Source organism: Pezoporus occidentalis, unplaced genomic scaffold, assembly GCF_034315485.1.
Source record: "Pezoporus occidentalis ecotype Australia unplaced genomic scaffold, CSIRO_AGI_Poc_V1 ctg78, whole genome shotgun sequence".
Taxonomy (NCBI): Eukaryota; Metazoa; Chordata; class Aves; order Psittaciformes; family Psittacidae; genus Pezoporus; species Pezoporus occidentalis.
The window spans coordinates 3,051,614-3,076,704 of NW_026916137.1; the positions used below are offsets into that span (position 1 = coordinate 3,051,614).

The 25,091-nt window shown below is 56.4% G+C and overlaps 3 protein-coding genes across 6 annotated transcripts; all 3 read left to right on the forward strand.

Annotated features, from left to right (window-relative positions):
- The first annotated feature begins 2,714 nt into the window (after positions 1–2,714).
- On the forward strand, positions 2,715–13,205 carry GGA1 (golgi associated, gamma adaptin ear containing, ARF binding protein 1). 2 transcript variants are annotated; one of them, XM_062602732.1, is made up of 17 exons: positions 2,715–2,843; positions 3,298–3,382; positions 3,668–3,743; positions 4,330–4,428; positions 5,677–5,800; positions 6,276–6,376; positions 7,281–7,361; positions 7,806–7,943; positions 8,077–8,158; positions 8,516–8,623; positions 8,901–9,056; positions 9,809–9,873; positions 10,021–10,199; positions 10,301–10,584; positions 10,801–10,970; positions 11,211–11,321; positions 11,492–13,205. In XM_062602732.1, exons 4-17 carry the CDS (start codon positions 4,345–4,347, stop codon positions 11,600–11,602), a joined length of 1,794 nt encoding a protein of 597 aa, XP_062458716.1. In that variant the 5' UTR covers positions 2,715–2,843; positions 3,298–3,382; positions 3,668–3,743; positions 4,330–4,344; the 3' UTR covers positions 11,603–13,205. The 2 variants fall into 2 exon arrangements, with proteins under 2 accessions (XP_062458716.1, XP_062458715.1); XM_062602731.1 differs by having other exon boundaries at positions 2,722–2,998.
- Positions 13,206–13,979: 774 nt separating this feature from the next.
- SH3BP1 (SH3 domain binding protein 1) lies at positions 13,980–23,721 on the forward strand. 3 transcript variants are annotated; one of them, XM_062602619.1, is made up of 19 exons: positions 13,983–14,062; positions 15,097–15,166; positions 16,832–16,874; positions 17,247–17,351; positions 17,818–17,894; positions 18,153–18,264; positions 18,362–18,438; positions 18,867–19,002; positions 19,638–19,706; positions 20,086–20,176; positions 20,434–20,576; positions 20,665–20,776; positions 20,871–20,952; positions 21,631–21,711; positions 21,810–21,926; positions 22,317–22,414; positions 22,604–22,733; positions 22,850–22,956; positions 23,387–23,721. In XM_062602619.1, the coding sequence occupies exons 1-19, from the start codon at positions 14,017–14,019 to the stop codon at positions 23,719–23,721; spliced, it is 2,031 nt and encodes a 676-aa protein (XP_062458603.1). In that variant the 5' UTR covers positions 13,983–14,016. The 3 variants fall into 3 exon arrangements, 2 of the variants coding, with proteins under 2 accessions (XP_062458603.1, XP_062458604.1); XM_062602620.1 differs by lacking the exon at positions 13,983–14,062 and having other exon boundaries at positions 14,089–15,166; XR_009961549.1 differs by lacking the exons at positions 22,317–22,414; positions 23,387–23,721 and having other exon boundaries at positions 13,980–14,062; positions 16,832–17,351; positions 22,850–22,947.
- A 240-nt stretch (positions 23,722–23,961) lies between these two features.
- LOC134155470 (chronophin-like) lies at positions 23,962–25,078 on the forward strand (the record flags this gene model as incomplete). Its single annotated transcript, XM_062602711.1, is given in 4 exon segments — positions 23,962–23,997; positions 24,357–24,651; positions 24,876–24,991; positions 24,993–25,078. Coding segments are annotated over 4 exon segments (533 nt in total), but the record flags the coding sequence as incomplete, so codon positions are not given.
- Positions 25,079–25,091: the final 13 nt, after the last annotated feature.

Sequence of the window (25,091 nt, forward strand, 5' to 3'; positions counted from 1 at the left end):
ACCCGGCAGGAAGCGCACCAAAGCTCTCGCTGCTGCACAGAAGCACATCTGAAAAACATCGCAGGGTTCACATAAACACACAAGACAGAGAAACCAAACAAACGCTGGGACAGAGCGAGGGCGACAGCGCCGTTCTGGCTGCCTGAAGACGACCTGGTGGGCGGAAAACCCCTGTCCCAGGCCACCCAGCCGCTCCTGCAAGGCCGCCTGCCCTTCCCGACCGAGCGGCACCGTGCTTTTTTTACGGTTCACCTCGACACATCAAGGCTGCAGCCGCTGAGCCCACGTCTGTCAGGCAGGAGCTCTCCTGCCTGCTGCTGCCCTCTGCGGGACAGCCTGCTGCGGGACCTGGCCGACGTGGGATCCAGCACCAGCTGCCCTGACACCAGCATGCCAACTACCCATGCCTCTCTAATCACTTTCCTCTTCAACTGGCTACGAGCTAATTATAGCTGCAGTACTGTCATTCGGTGTGGTGTTAATTACAACACAGTGTCTCACTCCAGCCAAACCTAGTTTGGGATTCCAGCTGTCAGTAAAAAATAAATCGAGGGACAGGAATCCCAGACTGGTTTGTGTTGGAAGGGTCCTTAAAGCTCCTCCAGTCCCAACCCCCTGCCACGGGCAGGGACACCTTCCACTAGAGCAGGTTGCTCCAAGCCCCGTCCAACCTGGCCTTGAACACTGCCAGGGATGGGGCAGCCACAGCTTCTCTGGGCAACTTGTGCCAATGTCTCACCACCCTCTCAAGGAAGAATTTCTTCCTAATATCTAATCTAAATCTTCCCTCTGCCAGTTTAAATCCATTCCCCCTTGGTCCTGTCCCTACCTGCCCTTGTAAAAAGTCTCTCTCCATATTTCCTGTTGGCTCCTTTAGGCACTGGAAGCTGTTCTAAGGTTTCCCTAAAGATTTCTCTTGTCCAGGCTGAACAAGCCCAGCTCTCTCAGCCTGCCTCCATAGCAGAGGTGTTCCAGCCCTCGGAGCATCTCCATTGCCTCCTCTGGACCGCGCAGCAGGTCCATATTGCTCTTGTGTTCGGGGCCCCAGAGGAGACAGGTTTTTCCTCACATGTCACCCAGCCACTCTTACAGGGAGCAAAATTCAGACTTGGGTCTCTTTTTACTGCACTTAAAGTCCTCATTATATAGAAAGCAGATATAACTAAAGTGGAAAGAGACTCCTGAATCTGTAAGAACTAAAAGCAAGGTCTGAAAGGCCACTACTGCCACAGCTTTTAGGCATGAGCTCACTTGCCATTGTTTACAACCAGCTGAAAAGAGGTGCAGCCTTCCATTCCCCTCAGCCTTGCTAACCACTGGGTGTTGCCAAAGAGAGGCAAACAAACTTGAGACTCAGACAGACCGAAACCTGCGCAAAAGGGGGCTGTGAAACACTAGACTGCAAAACCACTCCTTCAGAGGCACCGCTTTGTGGGCTGCAGAGGAGATGCATGCCTGCTGCGCACAGCATACGTGACCTAGAAGAGCAGTATCTAGGCCTCGGTCTCCTAAAGATGACTTGATTCTCAGGAAAATCAAAGAGGTAGTAGTGACAGGCAAGGCTGACTCATAAAACAACCCATGTAAAACGTGCCTGAGCACAGCAGAGGGAAGGATGTGACCATTTTCTATGGAAAGCACTTAAAAAAGGCTTTGTGATGCAAGTCAGCAACAGCTAAAAAAAGAACTACAGTCAAGAGCCAGAAAGTACTTCTTAATGGCCAAAAAATCCACCTCCAAACAATGGCTATCCATACGGAAAAGACATTAGGCGTGACCTCGGGGCAGCTCCCTCGGCTGCCATCTGCGGGATTAGCTCTGTAAATGAGTAACTCCACACAGGACAGCTCTGACTCAGACGTCTATTTTCCGGATTAGATGCTTTAAAGCTGAATAGGCTGTATCACACTCTTATCGTGCTCTCATCGCGGAGGCTCCGGCGGGGCAAGCTCTGGAGCACCGATGCCCACATGACGCACCGAGGACTCTGTAAGCAGGAGGGCTGTGCTCCCCAAACGTATTTGAATCGGCACCTTTCACCAGTGTTAAGAAGAAAAGCAAACAACACATCACAGGGAGAAGGCGCTCAGACGCTCTGTTCCAAGGCCACTGGAGCATGGAAAAAACAAGAGGTATTAAGTGTCGCACTTAGGGCTGGCCTGGGTTACCAGAGCCGCAAAAGAACCACAGAATGGTTTGCACTGAAAGGGACCTTAAAGCTCACCCAGTTCCAACCCCCTGCCACGGGCAGGGACACCTTCCACTAGAGCAGGTTGCTCCAAGCCCCATCCAACCTGGCCTTGAGCACTGTCAGGGACAGGGCAGCCACAGCTTCTCTGGGCAACCTGTGGCAGGGCCTCACCACCCTCAATAAGGATAATCGAAGTTTATACTCCTGGAATCCTTACTTATTGCCAGGGGTCCCTGGTACAGCCCTAGCACCTATAATAGCTCCTATAACACCTACTTCCTCCCCCCAAGACCTCCTCGCAGAGCCCCGATGACAGACACCTACAACACCCCCCCCCGCCCCCGAGGTCCTGGCAGGCCCACACCGCGCATGCCCCGGTACCGCCGCGCTCGTGTCCTTTTAAAGGACACACAGCTCCCTCCGCTACCGGGCGGAAGTGTCCGGGCTCTATGCGGGAAGCGGCTTCAACCGCCCGTAGCCGGGCTCTTCCGGGGAGGGCAGCGGGCCTCCGCTTCTCACTGGTTATGTCCCCTTCCCGGAGGCCTTCCGCTTCCCCCCCGCCTCTCGCCGTTCCGGTGAACTCTATGGTGGATCCGGGAGGGGCGGGTGCGCTGCGTCAGGGGGCGCCCTGCCCCACTTCCGGCGCTCTATGGTGAGGCCGCGGCGTCGCCGCTGTACAGCGTTGGGTGCGCGCCCGATGGCCCCGCGGCGCCGCGGCGGGCGGGCGCACGGGCCCCGCTGAGGAGCCGGCGGGAGGGTGGCCGGGGCCCTCCAACATGGAGCCCGAGACGCTGGAGGCGCGCATCAGTGAGTGCGGCTGCGAGCGGACCTCTCGCTCCCTTTGATACGGCGCGGCCCGGCCCGGCCCGGGAGCGGTGGTTGGAGAAGGGCGGGCCCCGGGGTGTGAGGGAAAGGCGGCGCTCACGGTGGGGTCGCAGCCAGCGGTGTGTCAGGGCGGGCCTGGTGCTGTGTAGAGGGGACGGCCTGGGGCAGACAGGGGTGTTGGGGCCGCAGGTATTGAGGTGTCTTGGAGAGAGCGGGGGCAGTATTGACCCTCACTTCCCCACGGGGCGATCTTGCTCACCGTCCCCTTCTCCCCCCCTTAGACAAAGCAACAAACCCCCTGAACAAGGACCTGGACTGGGATGGTATCAATGCTTTCTGTGAGCAACTCAATAAGGAGCTAGAGGGGTAAGTGCTGTGTCCTTTCCACAGTGTGCTCTGGGTCACAGGCCTGGGTTGTGATTCCACCTGGTAAAATTCAGTGTGGCTGTTCTGAGAGCTGAATAGGCACAGAGCGCCCCAAAGTGGGGGTGGGTCCTGGTCCTCTGACAGAAGGTTCCCAAAGGGTTTTGAGATGTCTTGATGCCTTAAACTTGCATCATGCTTTTCAACCCTGGATTTGCAGATAATAACACAGGCGCCAGGCTTTCCATCAATAACCAGCTAGTCTTTTTTTCCCTTCACTCCGTCCAGTCCTCCGCTTGCTACCAGACTTCTTGCCCACAAGATCCAGTCTCCGCAGGAATGGGAAGCTATCCAGGCCCTCACGGTAAGGGCATCTGCAGGCTGGTAGAACTGGATGGAGGGCCAGCGTGTGGGGCTGCTCCAGTTTGGCTGGAGGGACGCCAGGAGCTTTGAATTCTCTCTGAGAAAACCCTGTAGCACCTGGGCCCTTGGGTGGGAGAAGGGAGAAGATGGTTCTACAAGACTGGAGAGATGACTGGTAGGAAACGTCTTGTGCCTAGGAAGGATCAGAGCCTGTTGGAGTTGATAGCTTGTTTTTTTTTCTTGTGGTGGATTTGGCAGTATTAATAGTTGGACCCTATGATCTTTTCCAACCTAAATGATTCTCTGACTCTTAATTGTTTTATGGATCCACAGTGTGAAACCTCACCAGTGTTTGTGAGCTCTCTAACAGAGCCTTCCATGGGTTATTGAGCCACCTCTGCAGACACTGACCCCAAGGAGGAAACTCTTCTTGCTTCCCTTTGGGAGGGTGCCTGGCCACCTGGGAGGGAAAGGGGATGTCCTCTGCTGTGAGGATAGCCACAGCCCCTGTGCCTGGCATAGGGGGGATCTGGCTTCTGAAGCTGCTGCAGGCCCCATGCTGAGGCTCACCTGGCCCCTCTCCCCAGGTGCTGGAGTCCTGTATGAAGAGCTGTGGCAAACGTTTCCACGATGAGGTGGGCAAGTTCCGCTTCCTCAATGAGCTCATCAAAGTGGTGTCACCCAAGGTGGGTCTCAGAGCATTGTGCTGGATGGAGGGGACTGGAGCCTGGTGGCAGGAGGGCTGTGGGAAGTAGTGTCTGAGCAGAAAAGTCAGACACCCGTTGAGATGAGGGGGAAACAGGGCACTGCTAGTAGGAAGTTTAGTCCTTGTTCCTGGTGAATTTTCTGATGTGAAGGTGAGCTTTCAGCCTTCTGCTCCAGGCAGATTCTTGATGCAGGAAACTGAAGGCCAGCCAGACATGATGCAACCAGTGCTTGTGAGACTACTGGGTTTATGTGCGTGCCTGGAGTTGCCTTCCCTGTGGGCTCTGTTTGTGCTCAGGAACGTCCCCCAGCTTTGACATCGTGACCATGTCTCTGGGGTGTCCCAGTCTGGTTGAGACACTGTCAGAGGGCAAGCCCAGGCCTGGTCAGTGGTGCTCTGGCAAGTCCGTCTGAAGGCTCAAGTCAGAGAGGTGCTGATGCTGCTGTTCCTGCAGCAGAACAAGCTGTGCATGCTCTCCTATTCAGTCAAGACAGTTAAGACCAGCAAATGTAGAGTTAAGGGAACACAGACTAAATATGACTAAGGAAGACCTTCATCTGTCAGTCACAGCTTGTGATGATGAATAGCCAGGGACAGTGACAGCAGCATCCTAAAGTCCTCTTGTTAGGCACCCTAGAGAATGTTCTCTACCTTAAGCCACTGGCCCCAGGTGACATATGCAGTGTTTGTAGCAGCAGTGCCTTCAGGAGAGCCATGGGAGAATCGTGAAGGATGTGTGCATGGCAAGGGGAGAGCTGTAATGTTTGGACATCTCACAACTGGGTGCTGGTCATCTGGGGCTCACCAGGTTCTAAAAGGTGCCACACAGTTGTGCTGGAGAGTGAGGCTGGGCCCTGCTCCAGGGACCATTACCCACAGTCCTTCCCTTCCCAGCCCTGCTGTTTTCTCATTCCCAAAGGACTTCCTTGCTGAGCAGCCTCTGTTTAGTGATATCCTTTCCTTCACAAGGTGACAGAGACTTGCCTGAGTCTTCCCACTTGTCCCTGCATGTCACTGAGGGGTTTCCACCTCTGTGTTTCCTGTGGAGGAAACCAAGCACAGCACAGGACATGTTGCAAGGGTCTCGTGAGCTTTCCTGCTTGCTTCCTCTTTCCTCCTCCTTGTGCCGTTGGGAACGGTCTCACTTTTGGGGGAGGGGAGGAGAGGAACAGACCAGGCTTGCAACGGCTCAGATCAGCTTCAGGCCACGTCTTCTCTCTTCCTCTAGTATCTTGGCAGCCGGACATCAGAAAAAGTGAAGTCAAAGATCCTGGAGCTGATGTACAGCTGGACATTGGGGCTGCCTCACGAGGTGAAGATCTCAGAAGCCTACCAGATGCTCAAGAAACAAGGTGAGAGGCACAGTCTGGAAGGGGAAGGTGGAAGGATGGTTTGGGCAGAATCTAAACCACTCTCCCTTTCCTGTGCCTACACCCAGCACATCCCTCAGTCTGGCTCAGCACCAGAGGCAGGTGCCTTGAGGCTCCTACCTTGGCAGGGGGAGTTGCTGGTGGTCTTTGTTGCTTGACGGGTCAGAGGGGACATCGCTTGCTCTTATAGGGGTGGGGCACTGGGAAGGTCAGAGGCTGAAGGGCTGTGACTGCTTTTGCAGTTGATGTTGGCTTTTTCTAAGAGGATATTTATGGGAAGTAGAGGGCAGTTCTTCCATGAAAACACAGTCTTGGATCATGGGTAGTAGGAGCAAACCTACACACCGTGAGTCCCAGCTGGGTTTGGTGGGCTATTAGGGAAGAAAAGGCCTAAGTGGCAGTGCCATCCCCCAGTGGGTGAGTCCTCCTGACCTCCCTCCATTGGTGTCTACTGCAGGGATTGTGAAGTGCGACCCAAAGCTGCCTGATGATGCTCCTTTTCCACCTCCTCCCCCTCGGCCCAAGAACATCATCTTTGATGATGAAGAGAAATCCAAGGTAAGGGCTCTGTACAAGGAGAATGTGAGCAGGCATCATCTTCCTTGCCCCAGCATCTTCTGTCCACTGAGGTGGAGATCCAGAAAGAGTCAGAGCCCCTCTTCCACATGCTGTCCTTCGGAAAACACATCACGGGAATGCTGAGGGCCCACTCCAAAATCATGACAAAGGAAACAGCCAGAGGTGGGGCATGTTGGCTCAGTTTGACCTTTGGAGCACGTAGCAGCAAGATGGTGCAAAGGGTGAAGTACTGATATTAGCCAAGCAGGTTCTGGGAGGTTTGCTGCTGTGTGCTCTCCAGGCTTCTGAGCTATCTAGTCAGGAGGTTTAAATCCCAGCCCCAGATGCTGTTGCTGTTATCTCTTCCCCAACCCCAGCATTGCAGTCTTCTTATTGCCCAACTACTTAGCCCCTCCTTGACCCATTCTACAGTGTTTCCATCAGAATTTTGTCACCCCTCAGACAAGCCTCTGCACTATCAGTGCTGATACATTTAAGTAAGTATTGTCCTCCTCTGGGTGTAGTTCTGCAGCAGAGGTGTGCCCTGCAGCAAACTGGCATCACATGTGCAGGCTTTCTCTCTTCTTCAGTACTAGTGCTCCTGTGCTCCAGGGTTTCCATGGTGCATGATGGGCAGGCAGGAGCCAGGAGCAGGTTTTAAATGCAGGGGATCTTCAGGGAAAGACCACAGCCACAATGGGAAAAGGAAGTGCAGTTGTACTACTTCTCTCTCTGGTCTCTAACAACCCACAAGCTCTTGTGGCTGGGCTTGCAAAGGGCGGGCAGTGTCAGCTCCCTCTGTCATATACAGGTTTAGGGCAGGGGTAACTGGCTTTAGTGTTTCAAGAGTGCCCCTGGCTGCCACTTCTCAGCTTGGGCTCAGTAGTGTCTTCTCTGTTTGCAGATCCTGGCTCGTCTCCTGAAAAGTTCCCATCCTGAGGATCTCCGGGCTGCCAACAAGCTCATCAAGGAGATGGTTCAGGAGGTGCGGCTGGGGAAAACGGGAGCTGGGGACTCGTGGTCTGCATGGCAATGATTGATACCAAGGGAGCAGTAGCTCTGTCCTTATGCAGATGTACAGAGCTTCTGCCCCAAATCTCGCAGCAGCAGCAGCTGCTAAAGAGTCCTTGTGTGATTTTCTGATTTTTTTTTTTTTTTTTTTTTTTTTTTTTTGCCATCCTTTGGCTACTTGGAGGAACGGCTCTGGGCACCTTCTGTGTCCCAAGCTCCACTGCAGCCCTAGTTCTGTGGTAATTCCATTCTTGTTTGGCAAGTGCTGGCCCAGAGATGATCTGGAGTGGGAGCTGTTCTGAGGGTAGTGTTGCTGTGCCTTAGTCCAGGGAGTTGGTGTGTTTGCGGGGCCAGCCGTCTTCCATTCTAAGTTGCAGACAAGAGCAAGGACATTCTTCCCTATGTGCTTCCCTTCTAGGACCAGAAGCGCATGGAGAAGATCTCCAAGAGGGTGAATGCCATTGAGGAGGTGAACAACAACGTGAAACTACTGACAGAGATGGTGACAAGCTACAGCAAGGGGGAGACAACAGAAAGCAATGAGGACTTAATGAAGGTGAGGAAAGGCCATCCCAGCATTCTCCCTGGGCTGAGGTGACCCTTATCTGCTGAAGTTCCTCCTGCCCGTTTTGCACCCCCAAATGAGTATCCTGCTTCTCATCTCAGAATCCCTTTGTCTCTCCCCTCAGGAGCTGTATCAGCGCTGCGAGCGCATGAGGCCCATGCTTTTCCGGCTCGCTAGTGACACAGAAGACAATGATGAAGCTCTGGGTAAGCATATCTGGCCCTTCTTGTTCTGTCCCCCTCTCCCTCCATCTTCTTTCAGGGAGCCTGTCCTTGGCAGCTGCCAGTCTGTTTGGAGTGTCTGCTTGCTGTAGGTTAAGTCTGTGGCTTGGCACTAATCATGAGCACACGGCAGCAATCGGCAGTGTAACAGGCTTCCTCCACTTCACTGTAGCATGTCCTGCTGTGTCAGTATACCCTGTGCAGCAACAACTGTGAAAATGCTGTCTGCAGTGGGCTGTATCAGTTCCTCAGGCCTTGTTTTGAAGGAATAGACAGAGCTGGAGTATCAAAGGCACTCTTGTTTCATCACAACTTTCAAACTTCCCACCTGTTCAATTTCAGCGGAGATCCTGCAAGCCAATGACAATCTGACACAGGTGATCAATCTCTATAAGCAGCTTGTACGGGGAGAAGAGATCAATGGGGAGACAGTGGCCGGTTCCATTCGAGGTGAGGAGACTTGGGGAACGGGGACAGGAAGGTTAAGCAGAGGAACCCTACTACTGGTTTCCTGCAGTGTAAGAGGCGATTGAGAGAAGTGAAAAGGTGAAACCTGCAGGAGGTCTGAGTGGGGCTGGTGAGATGAGGAAATGGCTTGTAGAGATGACTGATGCACAAAGTGAGGGAATTGAAAGGGAGAGCAGAAGGAGAGTTTCCTCTCCCAGGGGTGAGGAAGGATAGCACATTGGAGAAGGTTTCTGTCTCTCAGCTTGTTCCTTCTTTGCAGGCAGCACCTCAGCTCTGCTGGATCTGTCAGGCCTGGATCTCCCAGCAACAGGCCCTTCCTACCCAGCCTTGCCCACCCTATCAGGTGGCTCAGCAGTCCCCATGCCTGACCAAGGTGGCTCTGTCTCCTTGCTGGATGATGAACTCATGTCTTTAGGTGAGAAATCTGGAGCAAAAGCTCTTTTATTCTCTCCTTGACTCTGGACAGTCTGCATGGATGGTTTTCCTTGTGGCAGGAACATGAATAAGGGAGAGTTCTGGGAGAGATGAATAATGAAAGACCCAAGAAGTGTCCTTAGTATGAAGGAGAAGGAGGGAAAGACCCTGCTATGATTCTGAATTTCAGTCCGATGGTCTTTCCTGCCTAGTCAGAGCCTGCAGGATGTGCCCTGATTTGCTCTGGGAGAACTGACCTGGCAGGTAAATCAAGAGTGATGCAATGGCCATCCCCAGATGGGATCACAAGGGTGGATCCCCCCCCAGCTCCTCGTGTTTACTCCTTGCAGCTGAACTCAGATGCATGGGACTTCCAGAGCTATTCACACGGAATTCTTGTGATGTGCCAGTCCTAGGAGGCTCTAGAGTCCTTCTTTTCCCAGCCAAGTATATGTTTCCAAAGACAGGTGGTTTGAGTACAACAGCATGGAGTAGACAATGTGGTCAGTTGGGCTTGTCAGCACAGTGGTATTCACTTCGCTGTCAACTGAAGTGAGAACTGGATTGTAACTGAGGATCCCCGGGCAGAAAAAACAGTCACCCTCCTGACTCTTCCCCATGCAAAGATAGGAGCCAGAGATGGAGACCAGATTGGTGGCTCTGCCCTGCTGCTTCTGTGTCTTACTCAGGCCACATTTAATGCTCTTAAACCACTTGGTAGCTAAGCATCATGTTTGCTTTTATCCCTGGCAGGCCTGAATGACCCAGCACCTCATCCTGCCCAGGCTGGTGACAGCAGTGGCTGGAACAGCTTCCAGGTAACATGCGGGGAGCCAGGGCAGAAGGTGGCAGCAGGGGGGTGGGGAAAGCAACAGAGGGAGTAGGTAGGGAAATGTCCCACATCTGTTGGTTGGTGCTGATGTGCAACCCTGCTTGGGGGGTCTCTTGTGCACTCTTTTTTACAGTCATCAGATAGCAATGAGCTCAACATCACCCCTATCACAGCAGCACCACCAGTCAAAGCAGATGCTGGCTCATCCTCCCCCAAACCTTCTCCTTCCACCAGTGGCCTGGATGACCTGGACCTCCTGGGCAAGACTCTGCTGCAACAGTCTTTGCCTCCAGAGTCTCAGCAAATGCGATGGTAAGCAGGGGTAGTGTGATCTCCCATCGTCTCCATTTCTGGGGTGCTAAAGGTGCCACTTCAGTGCCCTGTTCCACTCCTTGCTCTCTCTCTCCCTACAGGGAGAAGCAGCAGCCACCCCCCCGGCTCACCCTGAGGGATCTACAGAACAGGAGCAGCTCTGGCACCACAGCCCACAATCCCAGCGCTCTGCCCATGCTCCAGAGTGTTTCCCCTAACCCCACGCTGCCCCTGGCCTCGGAGCTGCCTGCCCCTGCTGCACTCCCAAAAGCTGCTATCACACCAGTTGGAAGTTCTGCAGTCCCACCACGGCCTCCTGCCACCACGCTGCCCCAGGAGATCTCATTGGCCAACATCACTGTGCCTCTGGAGTCAATCAAACCCAGTGAGCCAGGGAGGAAGAGGGGAGCAAGCTTGGGGGGAACAAACCATGTGCACTTGGAAGGGAAGAGTGTGAGGAAACTTCTTGCTGGTTGGATTTTGTGGAGGTTGAGGGGGAGTAGTGTCTCTGTCACTTGTAGGGAGTCTGGGTGATGGGCAGAGGTTGCTGCAGGACCAATTCCCTCTTGCTGACTGCTGCCTGTCCCTCCCTTTCCCACAGGCAGCATCCTTCCTGTGACGGTTTATGATCAGCACGGCTTCCGTGTCCTCTTCCACTTTGCTAAGGATGCTCTGCCTGAGAGGCCCGATGTGCTTGTGGTGGTGATTTCTATGCTTAGCACAGCCCCACAGCCCATCCGCAACATTGTCTTTCAGTCTGCTGTCCCCAAGGTAAGGCAGCTGATGGGGCTGAGGTCCCCAGACCTGGCCAAAGTGTGATTCTGCTTCTGCAGGAAGGGCAGGCTGGGTGGAGGGAGCTCTGTGGGGCTGAGAATGAGTTGTGCTGCTTTCAGATTAGCAGGAACCAGCACAATACTCTTTGACTAAACTGTGGAGGCTCTCCAAATACAGGAGCACGGCCTCTGGCTGCCATGTCCCTTTTGGGAATGTGGGCTGCTCCTCTCTCCATAGGTGATGAAGGTGAAGCTGCAGCCTCCCTCAGGCACGGAGCTCCCGGCATTCAACCCCATTGTCCACCCCAGTGCCATCACACAAGTCCTGCTGCTTGCTAACCCACAGAAGGTAACAGCACTGTTGCTGGGGCATGAGCAGGGGCTGCTCTTGCTTCCTGAGCAAAACCTGCCTACCCCATCCCTGTTTGGTCTCCTTGGCTTCCAAGAGACCTGCAGGGTTTGTGCCTCATGCCTTTCTTTCACCCTCTTCTGACTTTATTCTTTCTCCCCCATCTACAGGAGAAAGTGAGGCTACGGTACAAGCTGACCTTCACTATGGGAGAGCAAACCTACAATGAAATGGGGGATGTGGACCAGTTTCCCCCACCGGAGTCCTGGGGAAACCTCTAGGGCTGCACGTTGCAGGCACTACACTGCAGAGTCCTTGGGAAGCCAGCCCTCAGGGGCTGGAATAGCCCGAGGAGATGGGGAGGGCGGGTGGGGGACTGCTGCTCACGCTCTATTCGCCAGATGGCCGGGCGAGGGCCAGAGGGAGCGTGCCTCGAGGAGGAAAGCAGAGACACCGGGAGATGTTCACCCCACCAGACGTGGAGTGGAGAGCCTCGTGTGTGTGAGCAGTTGCCTTCCCTGCTCTTCCGAAGGCGACACTCCCTCCCCAGTCTGTCCAGCTTCTGTTCTAATCCTGCTTTCCCCCTCTAGGGGCAGTGGGGAACAAGGAAGGGGAGCTTTAACAGCCTCAGCCTGGGGCAAGGCCTAGCAAAGGAAGATCCTTTTCCTTGTCTGTCCCCTCTGCGCTTCCCAGCCCTTCAGCTGCTTCGTGCTGTGTGGTGCTTGCCCCCTCTTTGGAGCCGGGCCCTGGTGGTTCCCTGTCTGATGGGATCCCACTGGAGCCGCTGTGGAGCGAGGCTGGATGGAGACTTCGTGTCTCCAGCTCTCTCCAAGCAGGCAGATGTCCTTGCTTTGAGGGGGTCAGGAGGAGTCATCTCCCCGTATCTCCGTCCTTCCAGCTGAATATGGAACTGTTAGTGGGAGGTGGGACCCCAGGGGCTGGGCAGGGCTTGTTCTGTGCCTTCCCATCCTCTTCACCTAGGCACTGAGCCCCCATAGCAAGGAAGACCACACAGTCCCCATGTGCTTCATCTGCCACAGCGAGCTTTGGGGACTTTGTCCTGCATGCCACCTCTGAGGGCGGTGTGCTGGGAGAAGTGGGGGTGAGTCTCCCTGCAGCCTCCTGCCAGACAGAGAGGAAGCAGCACAGTCTTCCTCCCTCCTGGCTGGGCTGGAGGGCTTGGTGGGGCAGGGGAGCTTTCTCAGTGTCTTCTCGCAGTGGGGTGGGTGACGGACTGGGAGTCATGGAGAGGCTGGAGGGCCACCCATCACCAGGGCCCACCACTAGGCTCTGCTCTGGGGGGGGAGGGGTTCAGCTGTGCCTTGTGCACCTTTGCCTGTCTCCCTGAGCGGGGAGGGGGCCCACACAGCCGCCTGATCACTGTGACACTAGAGGGGGGATCTGCAGGCACGGAGGGGACCGGCAGGTGGCATGTCCCCATGGGACTTGTGACTGCGGGAGCCGCTTCCCATCCCTAAACTGGTTTTAAGAGCGCCTGATCTTGAAAAGTAGGAACAAGCTGCACCCTGCAATAGGCTTGCCAGAGGTAGAAGGAGGCCTGGGCAAGATGGAGGTGAGTGGGGTGCCTCGCGCTCATGGCTTGGGAGGCAGCAAAGGTGAGGTGTTGGAGCTGGGTGCAGCGAGCGGTAGAGGAGAGGGGGAAGCAAGGTCTTTATGCTGGAGTTCTGCTGTGTCTTACTTCCCATTCTGGTCTCTTTTTAGGGTTTTGTATGGGGTTTTTCTTTGCAGATCTTGTTTGGTTGAACAGACATGTATATATTTTCAGTGCAAAATTCTGTAAATGGAAGAAAACAAACATTGAAAACAAAACGCCCGGCGCGAACAGTCTGCTGTATTTATGGGAAATAAATAGTTCTTTCCTGATCCTGTCCCTGCCTTTTGACTGAAGGAATGCCTTTTCCCCTCCCCTTCCCTGACTTCCACCCCACAAGGCATCATTTCCAGCTCATCCTGCCCCTGCAATCATCTAAGTCATCCCCCAGTCACCTGGGGCCTTGCCACCATGGTTTTCCCACTCCCATGACCAGGGAGAGAAGTTGGTGGAAGTCCCCCAGCTGCTCTCAATTCCTTTTTGAGAGGTTGGAAGCTGCGTGCTGCCTGCTTCCCTCTCTCCCTAGGGAGAGACTGTGGGCAAGGGTCAGTGCCCTGCATCACATAAGGAGTAGGGCTTGACCTCACTCCTGTGCCCCACATGACTGTAGCTTCACCACTGCTTGTAGCAGCTCTTCCTCCTCTTGCCCAGGGCAGTTTTAGTGCAGGGGGGGAAAGAGATCTGCTCTGACAAGGGTCTTGGGGGGGCTTTTTGGCCTCCGGAAGAGATGCTTTAAACCCCTTAGACTTGTTGCCCTTCAGTAACTACACTGCCTGTTGGGAGCACCCCCAGGGCTCATGGCTGGGGTATCAGACATGCTTGAGCCACAGGTTTAGAGCAACCTGGCATTTCAGGCAGGGCTTCCTTGCTCCATCCCAGCTGCCTGCACTGCTTTGCTATGCCCTCACTGGAGCCTTTGCCCTCCACTACAGAGCAGAACCCAGCACCCCCCTAACTGTAGCCCTTCAGGCCTGGGGGCACAGGTGGAATGTCCCTTCCGCCTCTTCTTCCTTTGCTGCTTGTCTCTGCCCACAAGCTGACCACTTCCTGCCTGTGCTCGTGCTCGTTCCTTTGCCGAAGTTAATGCAGCCGAGAGCAAACTGCAGATGGAGGAAAGCCCCAGCTGCAGGTAGCCAGAAGCAAGGCAAGGTTTACATCTCCCAGCGCCAGGAGCAAAGGAGGTGGTGCTGGTGTGAAGGGGATGCTTCGACACAAACACAGAGCGGCTGAGCCCTGGAGCAGCTCTGCAGCGAGCGGGCAGCACCCGAGCCTGGGAACGGGGAGTTTGTGGTTCCTGTGTGACTGCATGCGGGTGCTGCTGTGCTGTGCTCAGCCCCGAGGAGCTCTGCCAGCAGTGGGAGAACAGGGAGGAAGGGGCCTCCCCAGGGCACAGGGCAGCAGCTCTGTGGTTGTTCTAGAGAGCGCTTGTGATGGGAAATGGGGTGGGGGGCACAGAAGGGGCTGCAGGGGTGGCTTTGCTGCTCGACCTCCTGCATTTGCCACGACAAGAGGGATATGTGGCAGAGGGAAGAGAGTGGAGTTGTATCCATGAGCACGGAGCAGAGTTTGGGTGACCAGGCAGGGCAGGATGTACATCAGAAAGAAACTCCATGTGTGCTGCACAACTAGCCGGCATGGACATGAGCTAGTGGTGGGCAAGGCAAGAGGGGGAAAAACAGCAGCCGAGTTGAGACAGAGCAAGAAACAGAGCGTGGGCCCTTGCTTGGGCTTGGCAGCACATGTGCTTGTCCTGCCTTGTTATGTGTTTGCTGTAATATTTCCCCTTTAAGGCTGGGCTGAAGTTATTTATACTTGCGGGGTGGTGACAGGAACACAGAGTGGAGCAGGAGCCCTGAGCTGCTCTTACCTGCTCTGCAGCGCAGGGGCAGACGGAGAGGAAGGAAGCTCAGAAGAGAGGGAGCCAGAGAAGGGAGTCCAAGGGAGGGGAAGAGAAAGAAGGCAGGGCATCCCCTGGGAGGGATGAGGGAGGGGGCCAGCCAGACAAACAGAAAGGGGGAACAGGGGAAGGAGAGGTCCTCAGGGAAAAGCAAGGGGAGAACAGCTCTGGGGAGCTGAGGGGCCACCAGCGTCTGATGCCAAGCATTGCCGAAGGGTGCTGAGTGGGTACAGACAAGTGGAGCAGCTCTTGCGGTTCCCTCCCAGCACTCAAGATGATGAAAAAGCAGATCAATTGGATGCGGCAGCAGCTGTCCCATCCCAACATCACCGGCCGGTAAGGACTTCTGCACTACCTGCAATGGAGGGGATGGGAGGGAGCGGGATGCGGGTCCTGGAGGGCTTGCACTGGGGCTGGACTGATCTTCCATGGCCAGGGAAAAGGGGAAGAGGGAATGACCCTGGGTTTAGAGCACCTTCAGCATAAGCTGAGGAGCTGTGGCTTCCTGGTGCCTGCGGGACAATGGGAAGGCTGCACTGGTGCTGCTCAACAGTGATATGATCCCCAAGACCAGCTACTACCAGATGCTACGTCCACCTGGAAACAGGCCTTTCCCAAGCTTGGCTTCCTCAGGATGTGAGGGCAACAGGGAAGGACCTTCTAGCAAAATGCTCTTGGCTGTGTAGTGACCAGGAGGGTGTTAGGAACTGGGACCTGCCTTCCCTGCTGAATCCTCACAGGCACTGAATGCTCTGCACAGTTCTAGCAAGCCTGGCAGCATGGGCTTCGTGGCATGCCCTTTGAGGAGAGGGCCAGGGATCTTACAGCTTCACACAAATCCCTCTGGCCCCATCCTACCTCTGCCTCTTCCTTATTTTTCTCTTTGCCTTTCCAAAGCTCTCCCCTTGCAAAACCCAGAACTGAAATTACAGGGCTGGGCCCTCCCTTCCCAGCCCCCTCACTGCTCCTTTCCTACAGCCACCTCCACAGGCTCCCCAGCGCTGGGAGGCTGAGTGGGACCAACCATGTCCCCTGCACCACTGCACTGGTCCTTCAGCCAGCCCAGCAGACCAGCCACAGGGAAGCAGCTTCTACATCCTGGTGGCCTCTTGCTCTTCTTTCATTTCCCATAGGGGACCATGATCCCCTTTCCCATCCCTCCTCGCTCAAGATGTCTCATCTCCATGTTAGATGCACCTCCGTTTCACTAGTGCCAGGCAGGTCTCAAGCAGCCTATCCTGTCCTAAAGCAAGTTCTTCACCTGCCGCAGAGCCTCTTCTTTGCAGGCTGCGGTCTCACGTGATTTTGCTTGCCTTTAACCAAGCCACCCCCGTTTCCTGCAGCTCCACAGCCTCGTCCCCCATCGGGTGGTAAAAAGAGAGAAACATGAACTGGGGAAAAAGCAGCAGCAGAGCGAAAGCAAACAGGCTTCCTGGGGCACGGCAATGGCAGCAGGCCGTGAAGTGAGGTTTCCTCTACAAGGAGGTTTGGTGGTGATGGCAGCTGGTGGGATGTGAATCTGGTTTTGAGCAGAATTTGCTGCAAACCAGAAATTTCACCCCCTGATACCTGCTGCAAAACCAAGCAGAAAGCTGGTTTCATGTAGGCGTTTCTGGAGGGGCTTGTGTTGGTCTCAGGCCACAGCTTGGTCATCAAATACGTGTGCAGGCTCTAGAGCACTGCCCTGGATTTGGCTTCAGGGGAGTGGTCAGGGGTAGAAGACTTTACCATCAAACATCCCACCCGCACCATGGCCCCACTACCCCTGTCTACATCTGGACATTTTGACTATGGTGCTCTGACGTGGAAGCTGTGTCTGATGGGTGTCCACCAGCCAGGACGGTTGGCTGCCTTGCCCTGTTCCAGCTCCATCCCCTGGGGTTCATTCCACCCATAGCCTTGTGTAAGATGGTGCAGGCTATAGCCAGTATCTCCTGCTCCCAAAGAGTGGCAGAAGAAGGTCACCCCATCTGCTGATGGCTCTTTCTGCTTCCCCGGCAGAGCCCAAGAAGCGACGGAGCTGCTGCCAGCAGATCTGCTGCAGGTGAGGTGCGGCAGGGCCGGCAGGCGTGTGCCTGCTTGTGCCTGGGTGTGGGACCTGCCCCGCTCCTGCCTGCGGTTTGTCCTGCCAGCACGTCCAAGTCGTGGGGCTGGGATCTGCCCATGTGCCGGAGGGCAGCTCCAGGACCACAGCAGGCTCCTGCTATGGGAAAGGGCTTCTCCGGCCACTCACAGAGGGATGAATCCCGACCAGGAGCTGTCCTCCCTTTTTGCTGGACCAGGGATGATCTGCGCTGCAGCAGGATGCTGTGTGGGCCACTCACGCCAGAGCTGGGTGCTGGGGAAGAGATGGCTTTGGGAAGCCCAGCCCACGGTTGGCAAAAGAGCCTCCCCATTCCCACCTTTCTGCCCTCAGATCGAGCAAAGGATTGAGCCAGCCAAGCGAGCAGCTCACAGCGTGTCCAAGAGGCTGCAAGCCTGCCTGCAAGGGCAGTGCGGCTCCGAGATGGACAAGCGAGTGGTGAGTAGCATCCTCCACCTCAGCCCACACTTTTCTTAGCTCTCCCATGATTTCGTGAGCTCCACTTTTCTTGGCAACCTGACAAGCCCCAGCTTGGCTTAATTATTCTTGACAATGAAACTGCTTCGTACATTTGAAGCCATGGCGGAGTGGGCTGTGCTTGGTGAGGGCCTCCATCAGTGTCACAGTTTTCTACATGGGTCTATTTGAGAGAAGGCTGGAGGTTTTCTAACCAACTATAAAGCTTTGATGCATTGTTCAGCTAACTGGATCCTGGCTTTGGATGAAGGAACATCCAAAGGGCCCCTCCTCAGGCCCCAGGGCCAGTGGGGATGGGTAGGCCAGGGGAAGATGTGGGGATCCAGTGAAGGGTTCGGCCACTTGCTGTCATGCCATGGTGGCATGCTTCATGGGGAGGGAGCTGCCACATGCCAGCTCACCATCCCTTTCCCAAAACTTTGTGCAGAAGAAGCTGCCCTTGATGGCTCTATCCATGACGATGGCTGAGAGCTTCAAGGAACTGGACACAGAGTCCAGCCTTGGGTAAGTGCCAATGGGAGAAAGTGCCAGGTGTGACCCCAGAACATACTGTCAGTGCCACTGTTTTGATTCAGGGGCTCCCATGGCCAAGCTGAGCTGTCAAACCCTGTCCTCAGAGAAAATACTGGCACTGGAGTGGAAGAGGGGACAGACAGCACCTTCAGCCGGGGGCTGGCTCAGGGTCCCACAGAAGTACTGGTATGGAGAGGGGTGTTGAGTCAGAGAGTGGCACGGTTCCAGCCCACAGTCTTTCCTATGCAGGAAAGCCCTGGAGATGGGCTGCTGTATAGAAAGCTCGCTGGCCAAAATCCTGGCTGAGTTTGAGATCACCCTGGAGCGCAATGTGCTGCAGCCACTCAACAGGCTCAGTGAGGTAGGCCTGGATGCCCTCCTGGCTCCGTTCTCCCATCCCATCACCCCTTCCCACATCCCCAAGCCCTCCCCACTCACTCTGGGCCCTCTCTCCCCAGGAGGAGCTTCCTATTATCCTGAAGCGCAAGAAGACCCTCCAGAAGCTGATTTCTGACTGGAACACAATCAAGAGCCGGTATGGGGCACACTGTGGCCAGGGGGCTAGGGCATCCAGGCACCCAGGATGAGAGACAACGCTCTGGGAAGCAAATTTCCAAGTGCCATGCCAGGTTTCTCTGGAAGAGCAGCACAGCCATGGGTCATTTCCACATCATGAGTCATGATGGCTCATCTCAGGAATGAGGCTTGGGAAGGGTCCTGCAGGCCCTGGGTGTTTCAGTCAGCCTTGCTGAATGCCCCCCAACCTAACCAGGTCGCACCCATTTGTGCAGCACCATCTTCTGGGTGAGGGAAATGAGAGGTACTGGCCTAGGGAAAGCACTGCAGGGCAGTACCTGGACTTGCTGTCCTCCTCATCATCCCCTTACCCCTTCTGCACACCCATCCCACCCCGTGTCCCTGGCACTGATGCTGTAGGTGTGGCTCTTCTCTCCCACTCCAAAGGCTGAACCAAGCTGCCAAGAGCTCCAGTAACAGTGCTGGCACTGGTGCTGGCCCAGGGGCATCTTCTGCTGCCAACAAACTGGAGATCTTGAAGGAGGAGGAGGAGGAGGTGAAGAAGAAGGTGGAGCAGTGCAAGGTGAGACTTTGCTTGCTCTCCCTCGTGGGGCACCTCCAGGGCTGCAGACTTGTTCCCCTTCACGGATTCCCTCCAAAGTGACCCTATACTGAGATAGATGCCGCCAGCCAGGATGTCCTGCCCTCCACAAGCAAACCAGTCCCTCAAGGAGCAGAAACAGGGGGATGCCCCAAGCTCAGGGAAGAAGAGGAATTAAGGGCTCAAAGCACAAGCTTCTGCAGAGAGGAGGCTCCAGGGGCTACAGCAGGGAGCTTATGGGGTCCCCTTGGGCTAGGAACCAGCTGAGCTGGGATCTGTGCTGAGTGGCCGGGGACCTCCACATCAACTTACTCCATGTTTCTCTGAAAAGCCCAGTGCCTTGTCTGGCAGAGCCATAGGCTCATTAGAGCTGGAGGTGCAGGCACCTCTTGTCCTGAGACACTTGTGTGAGCACCCTCATTGCAGGAGAGGTCACTGCCACTATAGAAATGCAAGCAATGAAGGCAAGGAGAAATGCCCCCACGGTCCCAGCCTGCCTCCCCACTGCACCCGGAAACCCTCTGTGGACAACTCACAGCCTGGATGAGAGGGTTTTGTGAAGGTGTCCGCTCTTCCTCAGGTGGAAGATTGCTCTTCTCTCTTGTCTCCCCTCCCAGGATGAGTACATGGCTGACCTGTACCACTTCTCCACCAAAGAGGACAGCTATGCCAGCTACTTCATCAAAGTAAGTCCTCTCTCACACTCATCCTCAGCATGTGAATGTCTCTTGGAGTATGTCTGAGCCATGCCTTGTCCCCATCTACACTAAGCCCTCAGCTTAGGGCAAGGGACAGCCCCAGACACCAGCAAATGCCTAAAGCTATCCTTGCTCCATGCACTGCAGGTTAATGCCATCACTAGCACCAACTACTTGTCCTGATGACCCTCCCTCTCCAATTTGCCCTCTACCCACCACTACAGACATGGTCCAATGACCACAAGGGGGTTCCCCCTGCAGCTTCCCCTTTGCCCTGTCTGTATGTGGGCACAATTCCTGGTGGGGGGCCTCTCTGAGAGAGGCTGATGCCAAAAGAAGCACTGTTTGCCTGTCCCATGTCTGGCAGCTGCTGGAAATCCAAGCTCAGTATCACCGGCAGTCCCTCGGATCTCTGGATTCGGCTCTGGCAGAGCTGAAGGAAAGCCACAGCCAGACAGGTACCCAATGGCTCTCCATGCAGCCCAGGGAGGACTGCAGCTGAGCCTAGGGGGATGCAACTGTGGCTTGTGAGGCTGGGAAAGCCAGGTTTTCCCTCACTGTGCCTGCTGCTGCCTCCTACGTCAGGTTGGTGGGTTGGGACCCACACCATGGGGATGCTGCCTCTGCTCTTGGTCAGAGCAAGATGTCACTGTGGCTGGATGCCAGATGACCCCAGAGGCCACCATCCCTCCTCACATTCACCTCTCTCTTCCAGAGCCCTCCTTCACTGCAGACACCCCAGTGGTGGGGTACTACGGTGTGCCCCTAGAGACACACCTCAAAAGCTTGGGCCGGGAGATCGCGCTGCCTATCGAAGCCTGTGTCATGATGCTGCTGGCCTCTGGCATGAGGGAGGAGGTAGGCAGCACTCCTGACCTCCCACCACCCTCCCTCCTTCCCCAAATGCAGCCCCCTCACATCCCTTCCCTCTTCACCTCATCTCCAGGGACTCTTCCGGCTGGCAGCTGGTGCCTCAGTGCTGAGGAAGCTGAAGAGCAGCCTGGCCAGTGGCTCCAATGCGCTGGAAGAGTTTTACTCAGACCCCCACGCCGTGGCCGGTAGGTGCCGGTGATGCAGCATAGGGGGACATGACCGGGCAGTCCCTGCTGTCCCCCAGCACCATCACCCCCATTGCTCCTCCTCCTCTGTCAGGTGCACTGAAGTCCTACCTGCGGGAGCTGCCCCAGCCTTTGATGACCTTCGAGCTCTATGACGAGTGGCTCCAAGTGGCCAGGTAGGTGCAGGCTTTGGGGCAGAAAAGCCTGGCAGGGGTCAAATAAACCCAGCTCACCCCCCTCCATCCCTCCTAGCACTCAGAGCAGGGCTGCTTGGCCTTGTTTGCCGTGTAGGGAGAGACACAGCACCTGGTCTGTCCCATGCTCAGCAGAAATCCGAATAGCCCAAAATGTTGGGGAACAGCAATAAAAAACAAGTCAGCGGAAGGAGAAAGGCTGCAACCTTTTATATTGTAGAAACAGTATATTGTGTGAAGACCCACTTGACCTCAGCAGTGTGAGCCCCATGGCTAGTGCCCAGTTTGGCCTCTTGCTTTTGCGATGGAAGGGGTGGTGAAGGGAACACGGCAAAAAGCCATGGAAAAGGGGAGAGTATCTTTCTGAAGGGATCAGCTCCATGCCAATGAGCCCCATAGTCACAGTGAAATAGGGTGCTCACCCCTGGGCCCACCCAGAAGCTGCGTTTGTATGATATGAAACCCTCTGAGCCTTTGGGGTGTGATTTTGTCCTCTCTGGATGCCTGCTTAGCTGCCCAGTAAAGGCAGCAGCAGGGCATCCCCAACCCCAGGGCCACGGCTCACACAGAGTGGCTAACACTGACCATCTTCCCTTGCACGCTGTCCCTCTCTGCCATAGGGAGCAGGCTGAGCTCCCCACTCCTCCTTCTCTCTTGCAGCTTAAAGGACGATGAGAGCCGCATACAGAGCCTGCGGGACACCTGCAGTCGCCTGCCCCATGAGAGCTACAACAACCTGAGGTGTTTTGTGAGGACAGGGCTCCTTCAGCAACCACTGGGGCAGCTCTTCCTTCCCCAAACCCACACATACCGCCCGCCTGACCACCTTTTACCCACAGGTATCTGATCAAGTTCTTAGCTAAGCTGGCTGAACACCAGGAGGTGAACAAAATGACCCCCAGCAATATCGCCATCGTGCTGGGCCCCAACCTGCTGTGGTCACAGCAGAGCACAGGGTAAGACCTTGCGTGGAGGGTGGGAGGCAGTGCCCCGGCCCCAGCTGGGGTGCCTGGAGAGCAAACACCATGGGAAAGGCTGATCCAGCAGCCTTCAGGCTGGTCTAAAGCACCTCCCTCCTCAAATACTGTCCCTTGTCCCCACGGTCCATGACTGGCACGTCCCTTCACCAAGTACGTGTCCTCTTGGCCACGCTGCAAAGTAGCATAGGGAGTGGCTGAGACCTGGAGAACCTATGACATGGATGGCCTCCAACACCAATTCCAGGGATTCCAGGACAGGGAACAAGGCCCACCTACTGCCCTCCCACACCCCTCAGGAATGAACACCAGAAGGGTTAATGGCCCGAGATACTTTTTCTGATGCCTCCCCCCACCTTTGTCTCTCAGAGACCCAATGCAACTGGACTTGGCCTCGGTCTCCTCCATCCAGGTGGTCAGTGTGGTTGAAGCCCTCATCCAGCACGCAGATACCCTCTTCCCTGGAGGTAGGGCCAGGGCCTCACCTGGGGGGTGACAGCCCAGGGTGAAGGGAGGAGGAAGAAAAGGGACATTTCTCCTTCCCCAGGGGGAGGGAAGCAGGGGTGGCTGCACCAGTCCCCTGCCATGGGGTCATCGGGGGAAGCTCTGGGCAGTAAGCCTCTCCTCATAGCATCTCCTCCTTTCTGTCCACCCAGAGGTAGATTTCAACGTCTCAGGCATGTTCATGCCACCTGCAAACAGCAGACTTAGCGAGGCCACCCCAGTGGAAGAGCTGACCCTTGATGTCCCTCCAACCAGCACCCCCAGTCTCCTAGATGGAGAGGTGTAAGTCTGGTGGGAGCTGGGGGCTCTCCCAGCTCTCCCCATGTCCTCCCTCATCCCACCCCACACCAGGCTCCCCGTGCCTAGCCAAAGCCTGACTTACCCCATTCTCTGTGCAGCACCTTGAGGGATCTTGAGCCCAGGTCATCCCCAGCAGTGACCAGTCCATCTCCTGAAGCTGCAGGGCCACCAGCTCCAACAGTGACTGACGACACTGCGCGCAAAGGTTAGGGTGCCCCTGCTGGCACAGTGCTTGGGAAATGACACCCTGCAATGCCACCTCCTCTGCTTTGCCTTCATCCCGCATGAGAGGGTGGTGGGGATGTCACTGCCACCAAAGGAGAGTAAGGGCATCTGGCTGGGATCATGGTCAGGGTCCAGCCTCTCACTGTGTGCTCCAGCCCCAGACAAAGTGGGACTGTGGGATGGGCATGGTAAGTCCTCCAGTGTCCCATGTAAGAGAGGTCAAAGCTCATAGCCTCTTGTGAAGAAAAGAGGATGGAAAAAGCCCTCAAAAGCTGTTGGGTCTCCAGTATGGGAGCTGGGCAAGGGGCAGTTTGTCCCTCTGTAACCCACATCTGACACCACAGCACCCCCCTGCTCGGGAGAGAGACCCCAGCAGATAATACCCCATCCCACCTCAGCTTTCTTTCCAGGCAAGCGCCCGGCTCCAGCCCGACCCATGATGGCTCCACCACCTGTGGCCCAGCCCCGCAGCACAGCCCCTGCCCTGGCAGCCCCGAAGCATGCAGCCAGCCCCAAAGCCCTGCCGCGACGGATGGCCGGGGCGCTCAACCGAGCCCCCTGCGTGCCACCACCGCTCCCGCCACAGCCAGCACACCGCCACAGCCACGATGCCCCATCGCCTTCCCCCAGGTCCCCGGCCAGCGAGGCCGACGCAGTGATTACCACGGACTGTGCCCCCGGAACCGTGGATGAGGGGCAGCCACTGCCTGAGGCTGGGAGCCCGCTGGCCACATCGCCCATCTGAGCAGTGAGTGGGATGGGGTGCAGTGCCCCCCTGGACCCAGCACGCACTGTGAAAACACCAGGGTGGCCTGAGGGATGGCATGCCTCTCCAGCTCCTCCATCTTGCCTATCGCCCGCCTCCCCTTACTCTCCCGTCTCCACAGCCTCCTTCCCTGCACCACCATGTCCCTGCTGGGCCCAGCCATTGCTGAGGGACCCAGGGTCCCGTTCAGGTCTCCGTGGGGACCTGGGAGAACTGGAGATGGATGGCGGGGAGGCATTTCTGGGGCTGGCGTGGGCAAGTTCTTCTGCAGGTACACAGCACTCATTACAGCCCCTTCTGCCCCACTGTGCCATAAAACGTGTTGCCTCAGGAACACACAGATATATACACGGAAAAACGTGTATTTTGCAACGAGGTTATTTAGGGAGCCGGTGTCACAAGTCACAGGCAGGTACGAACAGGGCTCAGCAGTGCGAGGTGCTGGAGGCTGTGCACCCGCAAGCTGCAGACGGGAGGGGGACGGGGAGTTCTGCAGGGACGCCAAGGCGGAGAGGGGCGGCCGCAGCCCTCAAGGGGGTGCCTCAAGAGGTGCCGCCTCTCAGGCACCGCCGGGCAGCAGGGGGCGCCCTGCTGCCGCGAGGCCTCCCCCTCAGCGCCTCCTCGGCGGCGGCGGCGGCGGCGTGGGGAGCGGGGACTCGGGCGGCCGCGTCTTCGTGCTGGGCGGAGAAGGGTTGCGCGGCGAGGTGCGCGACGCCGGCCTGCGCCTGGCGGGAGAGGGCGAGGCGGCGTCCGCCGAGCCGGTGCGGGCCGTGCTGGTGGGCTACGACGACCAGTTCACCTTCGCCAAGCTGGCGCAGGCCTGCGGCTACCTGCGCGACCCGCAGTGCCTCCTGGTGGCCACCGACCCCGACCCCTGGCACCCGCTCAGCGACGGGCAGCGCACCCCCGGTGAGCCCGCGGGCCCCTCTCCCTCCCTTGCTGCCCCGGGGGGGCGGGGTTGGTCTGGGTTGGGGTTCACCGTCCCAGGCACGGGCGAGGAGGTTCCCTGAGCATCAGGATGCTCACATCCATCCCTGTCAGCATCCCAGTTCGCTTGTGGGACCCTCAGTGCTGAGCTTCCCGCAGCCGGGTAGCCCGTGGCTACGTCTTTTTCTCCTCCCTCTTCTCTCCAGGGACTGGCAGCCTCACAGCCGCGGTGGAAACGGCTTCAGGCCGCAAGGCACTAGTGGTGGGGAAACCGAACACGTACATGTTTGATTGCATCGTGGAGCGTTTCGGCGTCGACCCTGTCCCGCACCCTCATGGTGGGAGACCGTCTGGAGACAGATATCCTCTTTGGCAAGAACTGCGGCCTCTCCACCATCCTCCCCACAGGGCCCCCCCCCAAA

Bases quoted from the DNA above. Each gene is read 5' to 3' on its own strand.
- GGA1 (XM_062602731.1), top strand. From the start codon at position 2,968: ATGGAGCCCGAGACGCTGGAGGCGCGCATCA. The intron at 3,383-3,667 runs GTAAGTGCTGTG...CACTCCGTCCAG, and splicing joins CTCAATAAGGAGCTAGAGGG to TCCTCCGCTTGCTACCAGAC. The intron at 3,744-4,329 runs GTAAGGGCATCT...CCCTCTCCCCAG, and splicing joins AAGCTATCCAGGCCCTCACG to GTGCTGGAGTCCTGTATGAA.
- SH3BP1 (XM_062602619.1), top strand. From the start codon at position 14,017: ATGCAGCCGAGAGCAAACTGCAGATGGAGGAAAGCCCCAGCTGCAG. The intron at 15,167-16,831 runs GTAAGGACTTCT...CTTCCCCGGCAG, and splicing joins CATCCCAACATCACCGGCCG to AGCCCAAGAAGCGACGGAGC. The intron at 18,439-18,866 runs GTATGGGGCACA...CCCACTCCAAAG, and splicing joins TGGAACACAATCAAGAGCCG to GCTGAACCAAGCTGCCAAGA.